Below are 23,348 nucleotides of genomic sequence, written 5' to 3'. Positions count from 1 at the left end.
ACGCTACATTACCTCCACCACTGGCATCAACGCTACATTACCTCCACCACTGGCATCAACGCTACATTACCTCCACCACTGGCATCAACGCTACATTACCTCCACCACTGGCATCAACGCTACATTACCTCCACCACTGGCATCAACGCTACATTACCTCCACCACTGGCATCAACGCTACATTACCTCCACCACTGGCATCAACGCTACATTACCTCCACCACTGGCATCAACGCTACATTACCTCCACCACTGGCATCAACGCCACATTACCTCCACCACTGGCATCAACGCCACATTACCTCCGCCACTGGCATCAACGCTACATTACCTCCGCCACTGGCATCAACGCTACATTACCTCCGCCACTGGCATCAACGCTACATTACCTCCACCACTGGCATCAACGCCACATTACCTCCGCCACTGGCATCAACGCCACATTACCTCCGCCACTGGCATCAACGCTACATTACCTCCGCCACTGGCATCAACGCCACATTACCTCCGCCACTGGCATCAACGCTACATTACCTCCACCACTGGCATCAACGCTACATTACCTCCACCACTGGCATCAACGCTACATTACCTCCACCACTGGCATCAACGCTACATTACCTCCACCACTGGCATCAACGCTACATTACCTCCACCACTGGCATCAACGCTACATTACCTCCACCACTGGCATCAACGCTACATTACCTCCACCACTGGCATCAACGCTACATTACCTCCACCACTGGCATCAACGCTACATTACCTCCACCACTGGCATCAACATTACATTACCTCCACCACTGGCATCAACGCTGCATTACCTCCACCACTGGCATCAACACTACATTACCTCCACCACTGGCATCAACACTACATTACCTCCGCCACTGGCATCAACACTACATTACCTCCGCCACTGGCATCAACACTACATTACCTCCGCCACTGGCATCAACACTACATTGCCTCCACCACTGGCATCAACACTACATTACCTCCACCACTGGCATCAACACTACATTACCTCCACCACTGGCATCAACGCTACATTACCTCCACCACTGGCATCAACACTACATTACCTCCACCACTGGCATCAACACTACATTACCTCCACCACTGGCATCAACACTACATTACCTCTACCACTGGCATCAACACTACATTACCTCCACCACTGGCATCAACGCTACATTACCTCCACCACTGGCATCAACACTACAACTACATTACCTCCACCACTGGCATCAACACTACATTACCTCCACCACTGGCATCAACACTACATTACCTCCACCACTGGCATCAACACTACATTACCTCCACCACTGGCATCAACACTACATTACCTCCACCACTGGCATCAACACTACATTACCTCCACCACTGGCATCAACACTACATTACCTCCACCACTGGCATCAACGCTACATTACCTCCACCACTGGCATCAACGCTACATTACCTCCACCACTGGCATCAACGCTACATTACCTCCACCACTGGCATCAACACTACATTACCTCCACCACTGGCATCAACGCTACATTACCTCCACCACTGGCATCAACACTACATTACCTCCACCACTGGCATCAACACTACATTACCTCCACCACTGGCATCAACACTACATTACCTCCACCACTGGCATCAACACTACATTAGACCAGATGTGTTCAACACAAAAGTGTCTGGAACATTTTTAATTGATCTAAAATATATTTTTACTGTATATTCCCCAAACCCCCACAATTGTTCCACAAATGCCTTTACAGACACACAAACATTGAACCAACACTGTTGTGTAGTTGAATTTGAATCATTAATTATACTATAAAAGCCAAAAGCAGTGAACTTGTCACGTTGTGTAAATGGTAAATAAAAAGAGAATGCAATGATTTGCAAATTATTTACAACTTATATTCAATTGAATAGACTGCAAAAACAAGATATTTCATGTTCACAATGACAAACTTTGGTATTTTTTGCAAATATTAGCTTATTTGGAATTTGATGCCTGCAACATATTTCAAAAAGCTGGCACAAGTGGCAAAAAACCATGAGAAAGTCAAGGAATGCTCATCAAAGACTTATTTGGGACATCCCACAGCTAAAAGCAGCTTCCATGAAATGCTCACTCATTCACAAACAAGGATGTGGCGAGGGTCACCACTTAGTCAACAAATGCCTGAGCAAATTGTTTGAGAACAACATTTCTCAAGCGGCTATTGCAAGGAATTTAGGGTTTTCACCATCTATGCTCTGTAATATCATCAAAAGGTTGAGAGAATGTGGAGAAATCACTGCACATAAGCGGCAAGGCCGAAAACCAGCATTGAATACCCGTGACCTTTCATCCCTCAGACGGTACTGCATCAAAAACCCACATAAGTGTGTAAAGGATATCACCACATGGACTCAGGAAACCACTGTCAGTAACTACAGTTGGTCGCTACATCTGTAAGTGCAAGTTAAAACTCTGCTATGCAAAGCCATTTATCAACAACACCCAGAAATTAGATTTGCTGAGCCTGAGCTCATCTAAGATGGACTGATGCAAAGTGGGAAAGTGTTCTGTGGTCTGACGAGTCCACATTTCAAATTGTTTTTGGAAATTGTGAACATCGTGTCCTCTGGACCAAAGAGAATTAGAACCATCTAGACTGTTCTAGGGTGAAAGTGTTGTAGTCAGCATGTGTGATGGTATGGGGGTGTATTAGTGATTGTTGTAGGGTGAAAGTGTTGTAGTCAGCATGTGTGATGGTATGGGGGTGTATTAGTGATTGTTGTAGGGTGAAAGTGTTGTAGTCAGCATGTGTGATGGTATGGGGGTGTATTAGTGATTGTTGTAGGGTGAAAGTGTTGTAGTCAGCATGTGTGATGGTATGGGGGTGTATTAGTGATTGTTGTAGGGTGAAAGTGTTGTAGTCAGCATGTGTGATGGTATGGGGGTGTATTAGTGATTGTTGTAGGGTGAAAGTGTTGTAGTCAGCATGTGTGATGGTATGGGGGTGTATTAGTGATTGTTGTAGGGTGAAAGTGTTGTAGTCAGCATGTGTGATGGTATGGGGGTGTATTAGTGATTGTTGTAGGGTGAAAGTGTTGTAGTCAGCATGTGTGATGGTATGGGGGTGTATTAGTGATTGTTGTAGGGTGAAAGTGTTTTAGTCAGCATGTGTGATGGTATGGGGGTGTATTAGTGATTGTTGTAGGGTGAAAGTGTTGTAGTCAGCATGTGTGATGGTATGGGGGTGTATTAGTGATTGTTGTAGGGTGAAAGTGTTGTAGTCAGCATGTGTGATGGTATGGGGGTGTATTAGTGGCCAAGGCATGGCTAACTTACACATCTGTGAAGGCACCATTAATGCTGAAAGGTACATACAGCTTTTGGAGCAACATATGTTGTTATCATGGACGCCCCTGCTTATTTCAGCAAGACAATGCCAAGCCAGGTGTTACAACAGTGTGGCTTCATAGTAAAAGAGTGCGGGTACTAGACTGGCCTGCCTGTAGTCCAGACATTGAAAATGTGAGAAGGGAGACTGTTGAACAACTTAAGCTGTACATCAAGCAAGAATGGGAAAGAATTCCACTTCAAAAATGTGTCTCCTCAGTTCCCAAACCTGCACTGAGTGTTGTTCAAAGGAAAGGCCATGTAACACACTGGTAAAAATGCCTTTATTTGACATGTGTTGCTGTCTTTACATTCAAACTTCAAGATTATTTGCCAAAAAAAATGAAGTTTGTCAGTGTGAAGATGAAATATCTTGTCTTTGCAGTATATTCAACTGAATATAAGTTGAAAAGAATTTGCAAATCATTGTATTGAGTTTTTATTGACCATTTGCACAAGGTGACAACTTCACTGTGTTTGGGCTCAGTCCCCAGTCTTTTATGGTTTGTATAATTTCCCTCATTCAGCAGATGTGAACCCCAGTAGAATTTCAGCCTCCAGTTCTAGTTTGGCGTCCACCAACGCTCCAAACAACAAGCAAGGGGGAGTTGGGAACCTGGGAGGAAGTCAGGCTGGTACGTCACTGACCAAGAAAGATGTAGTGGTGGTCATAAAGATCTAACTCCTGCATGTTTACCAGACATTACTCCAAAGTGTGAAGTCCAGGCTGTCTTTCTGGCCGATGTAAAAAAAGCGCTGGGCCCGGAGGGATCAGCCCGGCTGTGTCAGGCGGTGCAGAGCTACAGGACCACGGACAACTATGACAACATGGTGTCTGTGGTTGTGGCCTTGTTCACCGAGAAAGATGAAAACTTCAGCCTTTTATGCAGTAAGTAGATCCCACCACGTCTGGCCTTCATCTTTGTCATATCTCTTCTCCCTCATCTGAAGGACTTGCCAGCATTATTCGTCCTCACCATAAGAGGCAGTACAAGGAGATGCTGAGAGCATTGATGGGTGGTCCTGCTGAAACTGCTGCTGAGCAAAACCACCTCAACGACTCAGAGTAAGAACTATCCAGTGCGTGACTACCATGCCACTTTTAAATCATGAAATCTACTTGTAATAGTAAAGAAATAATGAAAATCATTGTGTATTTTTTAAACTCATATTTTTATACTTTGTGTTTGTTTGGTATTAGTTGAATAAACAGGGGATGTTTTAAGTTTGCACGGACTCTTGCTTCCTGGTTAGGGATGCGTGCCCAATCCCAGCAGTCCTGCTGAGCACCGATAGATGTAAAATCCAGCGGTGCAATGTCAACGACTCAAAAAACGTAGAAAAAAAAAAGGCTCCACTTTTCGGAAAGTATACATTGGCTTTCCTATTGACGTGCCACCGATTAGCATTAGCTATTTTACGTGGCGATTTCAACACCGCCAAATTTGTCAGTGAAAAGTACAACTAAGACGCCCGTTAGAATCAAACAGCAGGTGCTCTGTGACTGCAACACTTACAGTATTAACACTGTGTAGGGCGCAACAGACAGCAAAGCCTGAACTGATCAACATGCAGTGCCGTCTAACATCCTGGACTTGGTGTCATACTTGCAAATGACAATGTGATATTTCAACAAGATACAGCAGTTATCATAATCAGCTCACTTTCAAAATTGCAATAAAATTCAGATTTTTTTATCAAAAAATATCTGCATTTATTAACTCACACAAAAGTACAGAAAATTGGCAGCAGTGAGTATCTGTATAGATCGCCAGGTGGCCAGTGAACAGTATCATCTTTATTCTTGGTAGATGAACTCTTTTAATTGTAAAAAATACCTGATTTAGAAGAATTTGAATCTTTGGTTTGGTATGAATGGATTATATTTTTTGTGCAAAAAAGATGACACGTTTTGACTACATTTTTCTGTACCAAAAAAAAAGTGCTTGTTTTAGGATAGCTCCTAAAAATGGAGGAATTAAGTGGTTGCAGTGCAGATTTTTACAATCCGCATCAAAAGCCAAACCTAATGAAAAACTACAAGGGGTAAATTTGTTGTACTTGTATAGCGCTTTTCTACCTTTTTTTTTTTAAGGAACTCTAAATGCTTTGAGACTATTTCCACATTCACCCATTCACACACTGATGGTGGGAGTAGGAGTAATAAATGATGCATATTGCAATTGTGCTGTGTATAGATTTTTTTTAGTGATGGTGTTTGTTTATTCCAAACATGCATACAAATGCAATATTATACATCACCTATTTTACAGCATGTCTGAAAAGGAGTAGGAAGAAGCAGAGTTTATTTAATCCTAACCCCTTTCGTTTCAAACACGTGTTACTACTCATTCTGTAACACAACAATAAATTAGTGTTTTAGTAATAAATAGACACATTAGTAAGGAAATAATGATTAAATACAAACCAAAGTTATCTTAAAGAGGTAAGTCATTTATGGTGCACATAATGAGATGAATAAAATCTCATTTTTGAAATAAGGTCCAAGATCCTATCCAGGAGATGGCAAAAAGCCGCTGCCTGACCAGGGCTCAGAAAATCTACAGACTCCTCCCACCCCCAACAAGGATTGTTTTCACTGCTGGACTCTAGAAAGAGGTTCCGCAGCCTCCGTAGCAGAACCTCCAGGTTCTGTAACAGCTTCTTCCCTCAGGCCGTAAGAATCTTGAGCGCATTCAAATAATCCCCTCAATTCCCCTCAAAAGGGGATGAAGTGGCTGGAATAAAAAGACAATATAACATACATCCATAAACCTGGATGCATATGCAAAAGTGCAATATATTTATCTGTACAGTCATCTATTTATTGATATCTGCACCTTATTGCTCTTTTATCCTGCACTAGCATGAGCTAATGCAAGCTTCTTATCTTGGCTGTAAAGTTCACTTCTGAATGACAATAAAAGGAAGTCTAAGATGTTTATCATGATTATTTTTCCTTGTAAACAGTTTGAGTTTGAATGGTTTACAAAACTGGATCTTATTAGTATATTGTTTATTATAAATTATCTAATTTAATTCCATGTACTGATATGCTAAAGGTCTTAAGTGTTGTAGGTGCATACAAATATTTTCATTTGGATTTTTCTCCACAGTTATATTTGCTCTTTTGTTGAGTAGAATAGTCCAGTCCTGGGTAGCAGGTTATTATTTGCCAAGGACAAAATTTAGCTGTTTGCAAATCACTGAAGTCTTATATTTTGACTTAATAAGAGGTTCGAATGTTCTCAATAGCGATCATTATAAAAGTTAAAGTACCAATGATTGATGTGGTGAAAGGTGTCCTCTGCATTTGACTCCTCCCCTTTATCACCCCCTGAGAGGTGAGGGGAGCAGTGAGCAGCAGTGGTGATTTAACCCCCAATTCTGAGTGCCAAGCAGGGAGGTAATGGCTCCCATTTTTATAGTCTTTGGTATGACTTGGCCGGGGTTTGAACTCACAACCTAGCCATCTCAGGGCGGACACTAACCACTCGGCCACTGAGTAGGCGTGCATTATGTGTATAAATTGTTTTAACTACTATCTCCGTCTGGACTGGAGCCTGCAATGCCTCAGACTGGAAGTCTCTTCAGAGAGTGGTGAGGACGGCGGAAAAGATCATCAGGACTCCTCTTCCTCCTATCCAGGAGATCGCAAAAAGCCGCTGCCTGACCAGGACTCAGAAAACTTCAAATTACTTCGGTACTCTTGTATTGTTCTGTATATTGTACAGTATTTTGTATTTCTACAGTGTTTTGTATATTGTACACGATTGCTTGTTATTTTTATTGGATAGTAGTCTGTTTATTTCAATTGTTAGTTGTTCCTTTATCACCTCTTGTGTTATTTATTTTACCCCATATTTGTTCCCACAACCGCACCTTAAGTTGGAGTCTTTAATCACGTTATATACAAATATAATGACAAAGTCTATTCTATTCTAAAATCTGCAGAGACTCCTCCCACCCCCACCAAGGACTGTTTTCACTGCTGGACTCTAGAAAGATGTTCTGCGGCCTCCGAAGCAGAACCTCCCGGTTCTGTAACAGCTTCTTCTTCCCTCAGGCCGTAAGACTCTTGAACGCATCATAATTAAATTATCTCCACAACTCCCGCCAAAAAAGGATTAACTCGCAGGAATAAAAAAGACAATATAACATACATCCATAAATGTGGACGTGAAAAACTGCAATATATTTATCTATAGAGTAATCTATTTATTATATATATTTATGTATTATTTATATATATTTATTTAATTATATATGCAATTTATTGCTTTTTTTTTATCCTGCACTAACATGAGCTTATGTAACGAAATATTGTTCTTATCTGTGCTGTCCATCCATCCATCCATCCATTTGCAACCGCTTATTCCCTCTCGGGGTCGCGGGGAGCGCGGGCGCCTATCTCAGCTACAATCGGGCGGAAGGCGGGGTACACCCAGGACAAGTCGCCACCTCATCACAGGGCCAACACAGATAAACAGACAACATTCACACACTAGGGACCATTTAGTGTTGCCAATCAACCTATCCCCAGGTGCATGCCTTTGGAGGTGGGAGGGGCCTATCCCCAGGTGCATGTCTTTGGAGGTGGGAGGGGCCTATCCCCAGGTGCATGTCTTTGGAGGTGGGAGGGGCCTATCCCCAGGTGCAGCATATCTTTGGAGGTGGGAAGAAGCGGAGTACCTGGAGGGAACCCACGCATTCACGGGGAGAACATGCAAACTCCACACAGAAAGATCCCGAGCCTGGATTTGAACCCAGGACTGCAGGACCTTCAAAGTTCAAATTATTTGAATGACAATAAAAAGCTAGTCTAAAGTCTATAATCTTTTTTTGTAACACGGCGAGTAAATGAAGGTCATTTTGTAATTATTCCCCCACCTTTTAGCACAATAACTCGCTTTTTTTAACTTGGATCACTAAATTGAGTGGCGTCTCTACGATGCAACTGAAAAATCCGACAAAACCTGAACGCCGCACCAGAAATCCCCACATCCTCTCGTCACGTGGAACGCAACGTGAGCTCTCGCGATACTTGGCATAAATCCCTGTCCGTCATGGCGGCCAGTAAGTTGGTCCTGGAAGGCAGAGTTAGTGTAAAGAGCTTCCTTCTCGGTCTCAGCGTCGTCATAATCCCTCTTATAAGAACCTGCTATGGACACCTCGACTGGGTATTTGACTACCTGACGGAAACTCCCGGAAAAATAGCAATTTGTCTGCATGTGGCCATTGTGAACGGCGTGCTGTTGGTGCTATGTCGGGGACCTGTCTACAAGGTAAGCACACCTGTCTACAATGTAAGCACACCTGTCTACAAGGTAAGCACACCTGTCTACAAGGTAAGCACACACACCACTACTTACTGTGTAGAAGGTAAGCACACCTGTCTACAAGGTAAGCACACACATCACTACTTACTGTGTACAAGGTGAGCACACACACTACTTTTTTGTCTTTTAAACAAGGATTAAGGAGACAAACTGCTAGCGAACACCAAACCTAAGTCACATTGTCGCCTGGCAGCTAATGTGAGTGAAGCTGCTTAATCCTATAAGCTCAAGAAGGTGGTGCTAATAATGTTGTGACCCACTAACATGTCTACAAATACAATAACGGGGATAGCAGCTCCATTCTATGTGTCATACTTCATCATTTCGCGATATTGCCATATTTTTGCTGAAAGGATTTAGTAGAGAACATCCACGATAAAGTTTGCAACTTTTGGTTGCTATTAAAAAAGCCTTGCCTGTACCGGAAGTAGCAGACGATGTGCGTGTGACGTCACGGGTTGTGGAGCTCCTCATATCTGAACATTGTTTACAATCATGGCCACCAGCAGCGAGAGCGATTCGGACCGAGCAGCGACAATTTCCCCATTAATTTGAGCGAGGATGAAAGATTTGTTGATGAGGAAAGTGAGAGTGAAAAACTAGAGAAAAACAAAGAAAAAAGACATGGCAGTGGGAGCGATTCAGATATTATTAGACACATTTACTAGGATCATTCTGGAAAATCCCTTATCTGCTTATTGTGTTACTGGTGTTTTAGTGATATTATATAGTCATACCGGCTTCACGGTGGCAGAGGGGTTAGTGCGTCTGCCTCACAATACGAAGTTCCTGCAGTCCTGGGTTCAATCCCAGGCTAGGGATCTTTCTGTGTGGAGTTTGCATGTTCTCCCCGTGAATACGTGGGTTCCCTCCGGGTACTCCGGCTTCCTCCCACTTCCAAAGACATGCACCTGGGGATAGGTTGATTGGCAACACTAAATGGTCCCTAGTATGTGAATGTGAGTGTGAATGTTGTCTGTCTATCTGTGTTGGCCCTGCGATGAGCTGGCGTCTTGTCCAGGGTGTACCCCGCCTTCCGCCCGATTGTAGCTGAGATAGGCGCCAGCGACCCCGAAAGGGAATAAGCGGTAGGAAATGGATGGGATGGGATGGATGGATATAGTCATATCTGAAAGTTGGAGGGGTGTGGCCAAGGGTGTGGTGACAGCCAGTGTCTCTGAGGAAGCCACGTTTCTCGATGAGGCGAAGGCAGCCGGTTGAACCGGCTGAGCCCCCCCCCCCTCCTCGACGGTGGAAGCATCCCACGTTCGGGAGCGGCCGGTCGGAGGAGGCAAGAGAGTCCGCAGCTGCCTCTTTGTCAGGTGCACGAGGAACGACGCAAGCTCCGCTCATGTCTACGGTAAAAGCCGACTTATTACCACAATTTTCTCACCGAAATCTGCCGGTTGACATGTGGTAGAGAACCATGTTCGCTTGACCGCTCTGTTCCATAGTAAAGCTTCACCTTCGGGAATGTAAACAAGGAAACACCGGCTGTGTTTGTGTTGCTAAAGGCAGCTGCAATACACCGCTTCCCACCTACATCTTTCTTCTTTGACGTCTCCATTATTTATTGAACAAATTGCAAAAGATTCAGCAACACAGATGTACAGAATACTGTGTAATTATGCGATTAAAGCAGACTACTTATAGCTTGGATCGGGCTGGAACAAAATGTCCGCTACAACCCGAGACGTCACGTGCACGCGTCATCATACCAACGTTTTATACAGGACACTTCGTGCCAAATTTAAAATTGCAGTTTAGTCAACTAAAAAGGCCGTATTGGCATGTGTTGCAATGTTAATATTTCATCAATGATATATATATTTTTTTAATTGATCTCAACTCTGTACACTGCTGCTGGAATTTTAATTTTCCTGAAGGAATCAATAAAGTACTATCTATCTATCTATCAACTATCAGACTGTGTGGTCGCTAGTAGTGGCTTTCAGTAGGCCTTTAATCCTATAAGCTCAAGAAGGTGGTGCTAATAACGTTGTGACCCACTAAACATTTCTAAGAATACAATTCAATTTTCTCTTTGTTTGTGGACACTTTATTAACTGTCTCTTTAGACAGTGTGCGTGTGGTGTTTTGTAAAAGTAGATCCGCGTCTCACATCTCAGCAACCATTTTGTTACTTGTCAAAGTATACATTTACGCTCTTTTAGAATGAAAAATGTTTAGCTGCTGGTGACATATTCTCCTAAAGGAGGGGATCAGGACATAATGTTCCCTCTCAATCCACCGCAGCTCCCTCTTATGTACAAACTACAAAAGCAGTGAAGTTGTCACCTTGTGTAAATGCTAAATAAAAAGAGAATACAACAAATCATTTTCAACTTATATTCAACTGAATAGACTGCAAAGACAAGATATTTCATCTCCACACTGACAAACTTCATTTTTTTTTTTTGCAAATAATCATGAAGTTATAATGTAATGGCAGCAACACATGTCAAAAAAGGCATTTTTACCAGTGTGTTACATGGCCTTTCCTTTGAACAACACTTTGGGAACTGAGGAGACACATTTTTGAAGTGGAATTCTTTCCCATTCTTGCTTGATGTACAGCTTAAGTTGTTCAACAGTCTCCTGCCTCATATTTTAGCCTGCACACATTTTCAATGTCTGGACTGCAGGCAGGCCAGTCTAGTACCTGCACTCTTTTACTATGAAGCCACGCTGTTGTAACGCATGGTTTGGCATTGTCTTGCTGAAATAAGCAGGGGCGTCCATGATGACAACATATGTTGCTCCAAAAGCTGTATGTACCTTTCAGCATTAATGGTGCCTTCACAGATGTGTAAGTTAGCCATGCCTTGGCCACTAATACACCTCCATACCATCACACATGCTGACTACAACACTTTCACCCTACAACAATCACTAATACACCCCCATACCATCACACATGCTGACTACAACACTTTCACCCTACAACAATCACTAATACACCCCCATACCATCACACATGCTGACTACAACACTTTCACCCTACAACAATCACTAATACACCCCCATACCATCACACATGCTGACTACAACACTTTCACCCTACAACAATCACTAATACACCCCCATACCATCACACATGCTGACTACAACACTTTCACCCTACAACAATCACTAATACACCCCCATACCATCACACATGCTGACTACAACACTTTCACCCTACAACAATCACTAATACACCCCCATACCATCACACATGCTGACTACAACACTTTCACCCTACAACAATCACTAATACACCCCCATACCATCACACATGCTGACTACAACACTTTCACCCTACAACAGTCCCAATGGTTCTTTTCCTCTTTGGTCAAACTCAGACCACAGAACACTTTTCCACTTTGCTTCAGTCCAACTTAGATGAGCTCGAGACCAGCGAAGTGTTTCTGGGTGTTGTTGAGAAATGGATTTGGCTTTGCATAGCAGAGTTTTAACTTGTACTTACAGATGTAGCGACCAACTGTAGTTACTGACAGTGGTTTTCTCAAGTGTTCTTGAGTCCATGTGGTGATATCCTTAACACACCGATGTGGCTTTTTGATGCAGTAGCGCCTGAGGGATGAAATGTGTGTAATATCATGGCTTACGTGCAGTGATTTCTCCACATTCTCTCAACCTTTTGATATTACGGAGCGTAGATGGTGAAATCCCTAAATTCCTTGCAATAGCTGCTTGAGAAATGTTGTTGTTAAACAATTTGACAAAGTGGTGACCCTCGCCCCGTCCTTGTTTGTGAATGAGTGAGCATTTCATGGAAGCTGCTTTTATAGCCAATCATGGCACCCACCTGTTCCCAATTAGCCTGTTCACCTGTGGGATGTTCCAAATAAGTCTTTGATGAGCATTCCTCAACTTTCTCACTCTTTTTTGCCACTTGTGCCAGCTTTTTCAAACATGTTGCAGGCATCAAATTCCAAATGAGCTAATATTTACTAAGAATTAGGTTTTCCAGTTTGAATGTTAAATATCTAGTCTTTGCATTCTATTCAATTGAATATAAGTTGAAAAAGATTTGCAAATCCTCAAATAGACTACATTAATAGTCTCACAATGTACTATCTTAGCAGACGAAATATGGTATATAACAAAATTGTCCTGGCTACTTAGAGGCACATTATTTTTATGTGTGTGTTTAAATACTTTTATCTTTCATTTTAATTTGTATACGTTTTCGTCTGGATTTTTTGAACAATAAAGAAAACGTGCTGGGTGCTTCAGGTCCAGTTTGTGACGTCACGCAAATTCACTTCCTGTTGTCATATTGCTTGGAGTATCAGTAGATCCGTCTAAAAGAGCACAGCTCCTTCCTTTCATGTACGCCTTTGAATATTTGTGTTGCTCAGACAGTAATGTGTTGATATAAGTTTAGAGGGGGTTAGGTCTTCTTTAACTGGGGACATACGGTACTGTCTTTTTTTTCATGTAAATGTTTATTATTTATGTTTGCTCGCTTGCTTTTCCGGTAAATGAGAAATGTCACCGGTCCGTGACTTTATGAAAGTGTTATTATTTAAAAGAGTAACAGTAAACGTGGCAAGCGTCACCGTGGTTTATCATGATGTAGTTTGTTGTTCCATCCCTAATGTACTTTAAAGTATATCCAAATGAGTTTCATGTTCATGTGGATGGATCTGTTGGAGTTCTTTCCAAAGGTTACATTTTCTGTCTTTTTGTCCTAGGTTGCTGTGAGAGCCTGCTTTTTAGGAGTTACCTTTGGGTGTGGCTTGATTATAAGCTGCACCGAAACCACTTGGACCCATTTTGGCTGGTATGTAAATGACTATTACATGATTTTGAGGCCTTAATTCCCTGTTTAATATAAAGAATGTGATCTTTAGTGTGCTTTTGCCTGAGAGTTAGGAGCAGCTTGTTTTGGAATGTTTTCCCTAATTGGGACGGCGTGGCGCAGTAGGAGAGTGGCCGTGCGCAACCCGAGCGTCCACGGTTCAATCCCCACCTAGTACCAACCTCGTCACGTCCGTTGTGTCCTGAGCAAGACACTTCACCCTTGCTCCTGATGGGTGCTGGTTGGCGCCTTGCATGGCAGCTCCCTCCGTGAATGTGTGTGTGAATGGGTAAATGTGGAAGTAGTGTCAAAACGCTTTGAGTACCTTGACGGTAAAAAAGCGCTATACAAGTACAACCCATTTATTTATTTATTTAATTCAAAAAAAGAAATATCCAGAAAAAGCTACGGTTTTAAGTAATAATAATATTAGATTTTATTTGTAAAAAGCACTTTACATTGAGCAAACATCCTCAAAGTGCTTAAAAAACAAACAACAATGCGAGAACCACAACTAGCTGCCCCCAACTAGTAAAATAAATAGTAAAAAAAAAAAAACTAGAACAGCCTAATAGCTAGAACTATCTTTATAGTTAGCACACATATATCTAAAAAAAGGCTTTTTTAAAAAGAAGGATATTTAAGCCTTTTTTAAAAGCATTCACAGTCTGTGGTTCCCTCAAGTGGTCAGGGAAAGTGTTCCACAGACAGGGAGCAGAAAGCCAGAAAGGGATGAGCAGTTCTTTGAGGTAGAGCGGGGCATTTCCATGGAGGCACCAGTGAGATATTAGGGAGACTGTGTATTCAATCCTGAGTGGAACAGGAAGCCAGTGTTTATTTGAGGCCTCAAATAACTTTACAGATTAGCACATTGATCCTGAGACAAAAGGAAGTCTTCCAGATCTTTATGTACATCTTGGCAATGTGAGAAGACAGAGTGTTTGGGGCCAAGTAGCCCGTCCTTGGGAGGGAAGATGAGCAAAATACAGACCAGATCTGATAGTGAACAGCAATGTTTTTGTTAAACCTGTGGGAAAGTCAGTAATACAGTATCAATCCCAAAAGAACCTCATTGGGGACTAACCCTTCTAACAAAAAGACAAATACAGTCTAAATTGGTGATGTTCTGCACCACAAGAGTCCTTGTACTTTGTTCTTGTGATGTCTGAGAGACGGATGGAAGAAGAATGAAGAGGAGGATACAAAAGTGTCTTATCTTGAGACAAAAGCAGGCCGATACGTTGAATCACAGAAGAAGCCGACTAAAGTTGTTAGACAGGAGATTATGAAACCTGGACTCATTGTTTTATTTTGTATAACGGGTGTGACCTCTCTGCAGGTACATGTGCTCCTTGGCCTTCTTCCACTACTCGGAGTACCTGGTGACGGCCATCATTAACCCTCGCAGTCTGTCCCTGGACTCCTTCCTGCTCAACCACAGTGTGGAGTACACGCTCGCTGCTGTCTCCTCATGGCTGGAGTTCACGCTGGAAATGCTCACCTTTCCAGGTGCGTCTCCTCTTCCTGCCAGAGCACGGTGGCCCAATACAATCTTATCTTTTCATACCATACCGATATCGATGCGATATCAGCACGACTCCCACATGCTTTTATTGCAGTGTTTTTCAACCACTAGTGCCGTGGGAAATTATGCAAATTCACCTAATTGGTCCCAAAAATATTTTTTGCAAATCAATAATTATAATCTGCCTGCGCTGTGTAGAAGTCAGCAGGGTAAGCACGTAATACTCCATGTCAGCAGGTGGCAGCAGGTAGTTCATTGCTTTGTAAAAGTCGGAATGTGTTGTGATCCCAATATGCAGAGCACAGCGGGAGGCAGGGTGCAGGTAAAAAGGTATGTCATGTTTAAACCAAAAATGAAAGAAAGGAAAAGGCAATGGCTATGCAAAACTGAAGTAAAACTGATCTGGCTACAAAGTAAACAGAAACAGAATGCTGGACGACAGCAAAAACTTCCACAAAGTACATCCGTACATGACAAACAACAATGTCCGCATCAAAACTGAAATAGACTTCCTTGCTAGCACAAAGCAGGTGTGGGGAATAGCGCTCAAAGGAAGACATGAAAGTGCTACAGGAAAACACCAACAAAACAGGAAGGGCCACCAAAATAAGAGCGCAAGACAAGAACTAAAGAACTACACACAGGAAAACACCAACAAACTCAGTGGAGTTTCATTTTTTAACCTTTTCTGTTGCTCGTGTGCCTTTGGATTTTTTTATGGAAAAAATGTCCTGCTTCAAAAAAGGTTGAAAACACAGTTTTATTGTATTGTGTAGTGTAGGATGTTAGCAAACACTTGATGGAGTAAAATGACTGAAAGAACAATTAATTGTAGGTATGACTAATGGACCTATGCAGTCTTTAAGTGGAAGTGATGTCATAATAATCATACAATTCCTGACACTGTTACCATTGTCAATGAAAATGATGGTAAAATCCTGATAATTGCACTTTGATCAACTCTAGGAGCGTTGATCCTGCGCTTTACTGGAGAAGCAAGCTACTGTGCTAATGGCTAGCTAGCTGGCTTGGATGCTGACATGAAAACAGGATACATTAAGGTTGTTCCTCACTGAGACACGACCTACTCCAATGTAAACTTCCATCAACACTTTACTGTTTGAGCAACTGAGTTGTTCACTCTCAGAACACAAGTTAGTGAGGCTTCTATTCACGCTTGAACAGGAAGAGGACACCTCACTCACACCACACCTGCAGATCTGGCAGAATACACACTAGCCCAGGGATGCCCATTACATCCATCGTGGAGGATGTGTCAGTCGGTCGCAAACCAAGCATTAACAAAATAAACCTAAATATTAGTGATCTTCAATCTTTACTAGGACGTCACTTGATTGACATTCACGGCACCCGAGGGTCTTCTGAGATGATGCTGGCTGCTGCCAGATCATTATTAAGAAAACATGACCGAGAGGAGGGCGAGAAACACTTTTATTTCAACACTCTCGTGCCGTACCTGCTGTCAAAACTCTAAAGACAGACTGCATAGTTGCTGTCTTCACAATAAAAGCCCTGCTTCATCCTGCCTGCGCTAACAAAATAAGAGTCTCAGAAAGCTAGCGTGCACAAGTTAGCAAGCTACGGAGTTGGCCGTCAATGCAAAATGTATAAAAACGAGTATGGAAGTTGGACAAATAAGACTCCAAAATCTAACCACTTTCATGTGGTATTGGATTTTCCTCCATTTGAAAATGTGGACCTTATCAGCACTACTGTCTGATTCCAAACAATGCAAGTCATCAGAATCAGGTAATACACCAACTTATATTCTTGTCTTCATGAAAGAAAATAAATCTATATGTGTTAAACATGCTTGTGTTATCATTAAACACCTTGAACGTGTTAACAAAAACGTCTCTTTCGTAATTAAATATAAATTATATATATGAATGAGGTAGATTCCTTCGACTCGGTCAATTGAAAAGTAGCTCGCCTGCAGAAGAAGTGTGTGCACGCCTGCTGTAAAACATTTTACAAATTAAAACCGAGGAAGATAAAAACATTTAAACATAGGGACGGCTTGGCGCAGTGGAAGAGTGGCCGTGCGCAACCCGAGGGCCCCTGGTTCAATTCCCACCTAGTACCAACCTCGTCACGTCCGTTGTGTCCTGAGCAAGACACTTCACCCTTGCTCCTGATGGGTGCTGGTTGGCGCCTTGCATGGCAGCTCCCTCCATCAGTGTGTGAATGGGTAAATGTGGAAGTAGTGTCAAAGTGCTTTGAGTACCTTGAAGGTAGAAAAGCGCTATACAAGTACAACCCATTTATCATTTATCATTTAACACTCAAATACCAATAATATGGCTCTTAAAAATAAAGAACCTGGGAGTCCATAATGTTACTGATTGTTGGTACTTTTGTGTGGTAATAAATGTCAATGTCTGATATTAAAACTTTATACTTCTGAGTGTTGAAAGTATTTTGATGGTGGAAATATATGACTGGCAGCTATTTGAAGTCCTCCAAACATCCAATAAAACAGTGTTTTTTCAAAAAAACATTTTCCTATCAAATGGAATCACTTTCCACCTGAATATTGAAGTATATAAACAAGTTAAACACTTCACTTATCTTTTCCAAGACTTGTAAGAGCTAACACAACTTGTCCTTCCTCATAAACTGACTTCCTGAAAAGGTCGACCTGGAAGTGTCTAAAGCAGGAGTCGGGAACCTTTTTGGCTGAGAGAGCCATGAAAGCAAAATATTATAAAATGTATTTCCGAGCAAGCCATATAATAATTTTTAACACTGAATACAAAAAAATGTGTGCATTTTTAAGTAAGACCAACATTTTAAGAATATAATAAGTATCTTCTTCTTTTTAAAAACATTGTTATTCTGAAGCTAATGAATAAAATAGTTCTTACCATTAATGCGACTTCTTGAACAGGAACGGTAGAAAACGGATGAGAATGTTTTATATTTTGAACGTTATTTTTAACACTGATTACCAGCAGAATTATTCATTACTTATCGCTGTGTTTTCCAACCACTGTGCCGCGGCACAGTCTGGTGTGTCGTGGGAGAGATTATGTCATTTCACCTAAATTGGTTGATAATATTTTTTGCAAACCTGTAACTATAATTCAAAAATGTGCTGTTATTGAGTGTCTGTGCTGTCAGGAGCTCGGCAGAGTAAGCTTGTAATACTCCTCCATATCAGCAGGTGGCAGCAGGTAGCTAATTGCTTTTGTGGATGTCGGGAACATGGTATGTCGTGATCACAATATGCGGGAGGCAGCATGTAGGTAAAAAGGTATCCAACACTTAAACTATAAATAAACAAAAGGCGAGTGCCGCTAAGAAAAGGCATTGAAGCAAAACAAAACTAAAACTGAACTGGCTGCAAAGTAAAAAAAAAACAGAATGCTGGACGACAGCAAAGACTTACAGTGTGCGGAGCAGACGTACAAGGCATGACAATCAACAATGTCCACACAAAGAAGGAGTGCGTCCGCACAACTTAAAAAGTCTTGATTGTAAAAAACAAAGCAGGTGCGATGAATAGCATTCAAGGAAGACATGAAACTGCTACAGGAAAATACCAACAAAAGAAGAAAAGCCACCAAAATAGGAGTGCAAGTCACACAGGAAAACACCGAAAAAACTCCAAATAAGTTACGGCTTGACAGTACACCTACATAGAGACAAGAGCTATTGCCAGAACAATTTTTTTTGGTCAATATCGGCTACTGAGTTTAATTTTTTTTATGTTTTTTGCTGGTGGTGTGACTCAGAATCTTTTCAATGAAAAAAATGTGTTTTGGCTCAAAAAAGGTTGAAAACACTGACTTATCATGTTAAGCAATGCCAGCTAAGATTTATTTGAGAGCCAGATGCAGTCATCAAAAGAGCCACATCTGGCTCTAGAGCCATAGGTTCCCTACCCCTGGTCTAAAGAAATGAAGCGTAGTCATTTCCTATGGCCAGCAGGTGTCAGTAAGTGTCTGCAATCAAATGAGTGAAACACTGACCAGGAGTCAAGCTGCCTTCACTATTTACTTTCCTGCAGCTTCCAGTGTGTCGCATCAAGACGAGTGTGTGAAAATGTTGTGTACGTGAGGTTTAAAAATGACTCTTTGACCTTCCCTGTGTCGTCTTGCAGCGCTGAAGCAGCTGACCTGGTTGAGCGTGGCGGGTCTGCTCATGGTGCTGTGTGGCGAGGCTTTACGCAAGTCGGCCATGTTGACGGCCGGCTCCAACTTCAACCACATTGTCCAGAACGAGAAGGCCCACAGTCACGTGCTGGTCACCAGCGGGGTCTACGCCTTCTTCAGACACCCGTCCTATGTGGGCTGGTTCTACTGGAGCGTGGGAACACAGGTCTGGCCTTTATTTACATCTTTTATCCCCCAATAATGTTGTTTTAGAACAGGGGTCGGGATCCTTTTTGGCTGAGAGAGCCATGAAAGCCAAATATTTTAAAAACGTATTTCCGTGAGAGCCATATTATATTTTTCTAATACTTTGATATGGGGAACATATTCACCATTAATTAGTTGCTTATTAACATGCAAATTTGTAACATATTGGCTCTTAATTAGTCATTTTGAAGTACTTATTAATGCCTTTTTCTGCATGCCCTTATTTTACAAGCAGTAAGCCATTAACTAAGAGTCTTCCCTTATAACCTCAGCACTATTGCTTATTAGTAACCCTAACCCTTATATCATGGGTGTCAAACTCTGGCCCGCCCTACAATTTAATTTGGCCCTTGAGGTAATATCAAATTAACTTTAGAATTGGCCCGCCGGTACTATAAAGGCTCTGCCTTTAGTGTTGTCTACAATATGTTGTCACGTCCACTTTTACTCCATACAAACAGCGTGCCGGCCAGGTCACATGATATATGCCACTTGTGTACACACTTAAGTGAATGCCATGCATACTTGCTCAACAGCCATACAGGTCACACTGAGGGTGGCCGTACAAACAACTTTAACACTGTTACAAATATGCGCCACACTGCGAACCCACACCATACAAGAATGACTAACACATTTCGGGAGAACATCCCCACCGTAACACAACATAAACACAACAGAACAAATACACAGAACCCCTTGCAGCACTGACTACCACCAAACCCCCCCACCACCAACCCCACCCATCTCATTTTTATTTTAAGATTTATTAGCCTGTGGAAAAATGTAATGTTGATATTAACCTCAGAAGGCTGCAAATAGAAAAGAGGCATTAAATGTTTTATTTAAATTGTATTTATTTGACCATTTATTTTTTTTCGTTTGTTTTTTGAATGTTGATTTTGCACTATTAAGTTCTATAATTATTGCTTGTTCCATATTCATTGTTCAAGCAAATCAGTGTAGCAAACTGAGCAATGAATAACAATTTATTCATGCACTTTCTCTTGTTACTTCAAGGCTTGATTGTTTGATTCATTCATTATTGTTATTTTATTTTCTAATTTATTATTAACCTGTGGACAAAGTTTATTTTAATATTTACCTCAGAAGGCTGCAAATAGAAAAGAGGCACTCCATTTTTATTTAAATTGTATTTGATATGCCTTTGATATTTTTTAATTATTATTATTATTTGAAACTGGATGTTGCATGTCACTATAAAGTCATATAAGCCTTGCTTGTTCAATATTCAATGCAACACTTGTTTGGGTCCCTATTAAAAGGTTCATTTGTTCAACCTTGGCCCGCGGCTTTGTTCTGTTTTAAATTTTGGCCCACTCTGTGTTTGACTTTGACACCCCTGCCTTATATGTCCCCTAGTGTCCAAAACACTCTTAAGTCTTTGTTACTGACAATATGTTCCCTATACTAAGGTGTTACCAATATTTTTTAACACAGAATACAACTAAATGTGCGCATTTTTAAGTTAGACTAACATTTTTAGAGTATAATAAGTCTCGTATTCTTTTTAATAACATTGTTATTCTGATGCCAACAAATAATAAATGAAATACTTCTTACCATTAATGCCACTTCTTGGATTGATGGAATAAAATGCATGAGAATGTTTTTAATTTTGAACGTTATTTTTAACCCTGTGATTACCAGCAGAATCATTTATTACTTATCGTGTTAAGCAATGTTAGCTAAGATTTATCTGAGAGCCAGGTGCAGTTATCAAAAGAGCCACATCTGGCTCTAGAGCCGCAGGTTCCCTACCCCTGTTTTAAAAATACCTACAACAATTTAAATAAGGAAATAGTGGTGGTTCTTTATGAATATGAAATGTAGTTTCTGTGGCTGTGTGAAGTGTCATGTGGGCTAACAAGTTGCTGCTACCTTGCAGGTCCTGCTGTGCAACCCCATATGTACTCTGGGCTACACAATAGCCAGCTGGAGGTTCTTCCGGGAGCGCATCGAGGAGGAGGAGATTTCACTCATCAATTTCTTTGCCGAGGACTACGTGGAGTACAAAAAGAGGGTTCCCACTGGGCTGCCCTTCATCTCAGGCATCCGCGTCAACTAGGCCCCTAGGAGCGTGACTCCCGAGTGGGCCTGACTCCAAAAAGCCGGCCGGCCCTCTCGTCAGCGTGGCCACGGAACCAAACGTGGGCCGGACCGCACTCACTCACTCGCCGGCCAAGACGCCACAGCGGGCACGGCGGCGAGCCAAGTGGAGCGCTTTTACTTGACCAAACTCTACCATCCAGTTAGAGAGACCAAAACCTTTCACCGTGTATTCTAGTAGCACTTCTTTGCAGTTTTGTTTGCATGCTCGGACCATGCCAGCTGCTGCGCTCTTGTCCGTAGGGAGAGGGTTTTTGTTTTGCACAGGAACTCCTAAAAGCCCACTTAGGCTGCAAAATAAAGGGATTCCAGATCAATATTACATCTATTTAATAGGGTGTCTAAATCAACTGTATTTAGCTAAGAGATAAATCATGGGGTTAGAGGTTGCTACAATAAATGATAAATAAATACTATTCCCAGAGTTTAGGGTTAATTGTGTGTAAAGTTGTTTACATGTTTTCAAGGCAGATAGCGTGATGCTGCTTCTACCTCCTGTGATTCATCTCCTTTATGCAGAGCAGCAAATTGTAACATTTCCTGCCTGGAAGGGCTGTGAACAAATACAACATAGAGTAAGATGGCAGTGAGCAAATATATAAGTTTGTTTCGAGGCAAGAAACAGAAAGCACAAGCAATTGTGACGCAGTAAAGAATGACAACTGCCCTCCTTTTATTTATTGTACTTCTCTTTTTTTGGTATGACAATAAATCCAATGTAAAGCTGTCATATGTAGCAATGTTTACAAATTATATCACTTAGTTTGTACTGATTGTTTGCAGCCATTATGTTGTCTTGATGCTCAGCAGGGCTGGTGAAATAGTGAGTGTGAAGTCCAATCAAGCACCGTCGATGTAATCCACTTTGTCACCTCTGCTCAGGCTAAAAACTAATCCCACTTTTCACACTTTCTTGTAATTTCTTGTTTTTCTTATCCTCATCAAATGATCTGCTAGTTTGATTTCTGTAAACTTATTAAATTATTTGACAATTTAATTGGAGTCTTGCCATCTATGTACATAAAACTGCAGTTTTTACCTGCAACGTGAAAATAAAAAAGTAATTTAGCCATAACTTGCTGCCAATGCTTTACGACACATTTTAAGGACAAAGCTTTGAGTTGTTTTAGTAGCCTCTTTTTTTTTTAATTTTGATCCCGTTTACCATTTTTTTCACATCTTTACTGGCCAACAAAAAGCTAAGCACAAGCTGCACTTTAGGAATGTTAGTGTATAATATACAAATGTTTATAGTTTTAGTGGTCTGAATGTTAGTTGTAAATATAAAACTTTATGAGAAGATATTCTGAAACGTTGCAGACAAAAAGCGATGTCACTTCATCAACGTTGCCAGAAGTGCAAAGTACATCGTATTTGTACAATATTTACGTGCACTATTAATCATTCAAAACATGAATATATGATTACTTTGACCCTACCCATAATTGGCAATTAGTGAACGATACGGACTGCTGGTGTCGTGTATCGGCTCACCGTCCTGCCTTTTTACAGCCACGTGGGGGCGCTGTTTACAAGCCTACTGTTGCTGGGGCCAATCACGTGACCGATAGGAACTTCCGGGGTTGTGCATTGATGTATTGTTTTCCGAAATATTCTAGATAATCGGGTGTGTTCGATAACATTCCTCTAAATATAATCATTTTAATCTTCTGTTACGATCATTTTACATTCTCATCTGGCAACGATGATCGACGTAAATAATCCATGATTCGGCAATTGATTAGTAAGCCATTGTAAG

The 23,348-nt window shown here is 41.5% G+C and overlaps 2 protein-coding genes across 4 annotated transcripts in view; both read left to right on the top strand.

Annotated features, from left to right (window-relative positions):
• The window catches only part of LOC133554038 (regulator of telomere elongation helicase 1-like), a 54,432-nt gene extending 49,802 nt beyond the window's left edge, over nt 1-4,630 (top strand). For 2 of the 3 annotated variants that reach the window (XM_061902380.1, XM_061902378.1), the window contains exons 30-32: nt 3,928-4,035; nt 4,101-4,289; nt 4,352-4,630. In XM_061902380.1, coding sequence (XP_061758364.1) covers nt 3,928-4,035; nt 4,101-4,289; nt 4,352-4,470 — 416 coding nt within the window. In that variant the 3' untranslated portion in view covers nt 4,471-4,630. The remainder of the gene's footprint in view (nt 1-3,927; nt 4,036-4,100; nt 4,290-4,351) is intronic. The other variant, XM_061902379.1, reaches the window with a different exon arrangement.
• A 3,785-nt stretch (nt 4,631-8,415) lies between these two features.
• Nucleotides 8,416-22,586, top strand: LOC133554037 (protein-S-isoprenylcysteine O-methyltransferase-like). Its single transcript, XM_061902377.1, has 5 exons — nt 8,416-8,685; nt 13,443-13,531; nt 14,889-15,058; nt 19,201-19,418; nt 21,369-22,586. Exons 1-5 carry the CDS (start codon nt 8,467-8,469, stop codon nt 21,546-21,548), a joined length of 876 nt encoding a protein of 291 aa, XP_061758361.1. The 5' UTR covers nt 8,416-8,466; the 3' UTR covers nt 21,549-22,586.
• Nucleotides 22,587-23,348: the final 762 nt, after the last annotated feature.

This window comes from Nerophis ophidion, linkage group LG06, assembly GCF_033978795.1.
Source record: "Nerophis ophidion isolate RoL-2023_Sa linkage group LG06, RoL_Noph_v1.0, whole genome shotgun sequence".
NCBI classification, from domain to species: Eukaryota; Metazoa; Chordata; class Actinopteri; order Syngnathiformes; family Syngnathidae; genus Nerophis; species Nerophis ophidion.
Note: the sequence above shows the minus strand (reverse complement) of the source record. Positions and strands in the feature narration are given on the sequence as shown.

What these genes read in the sequence shown, in the direction of transcription:
- LOC133554037 (XM_061902377.1), top strand. Translation starts at nt 8,467, where the DNA reads ATGGCGGCCAGTAAGTTGGTCCTGGAAGGCAGAGTTAGTGTAAAGAGC. An exon ending in ACTTGGACCCATTTTGGCTG is followed by an intron (nt 13,532 to 14,888) that starts GTATGTAAATGA and finishes ACCTCTCTGCAG; the next exon opens with GTACATGTGCTCCTTGGCCT. An exon ending in ACTGGAGCGTGGGAACACAG is followed by an intron (nt 19,419 to 21,368) that starts GTCTGGCCTTTA and finishes GCTACCTTGCAG; the next exon opens with GTCCTGCTGTGCAACCCCAT.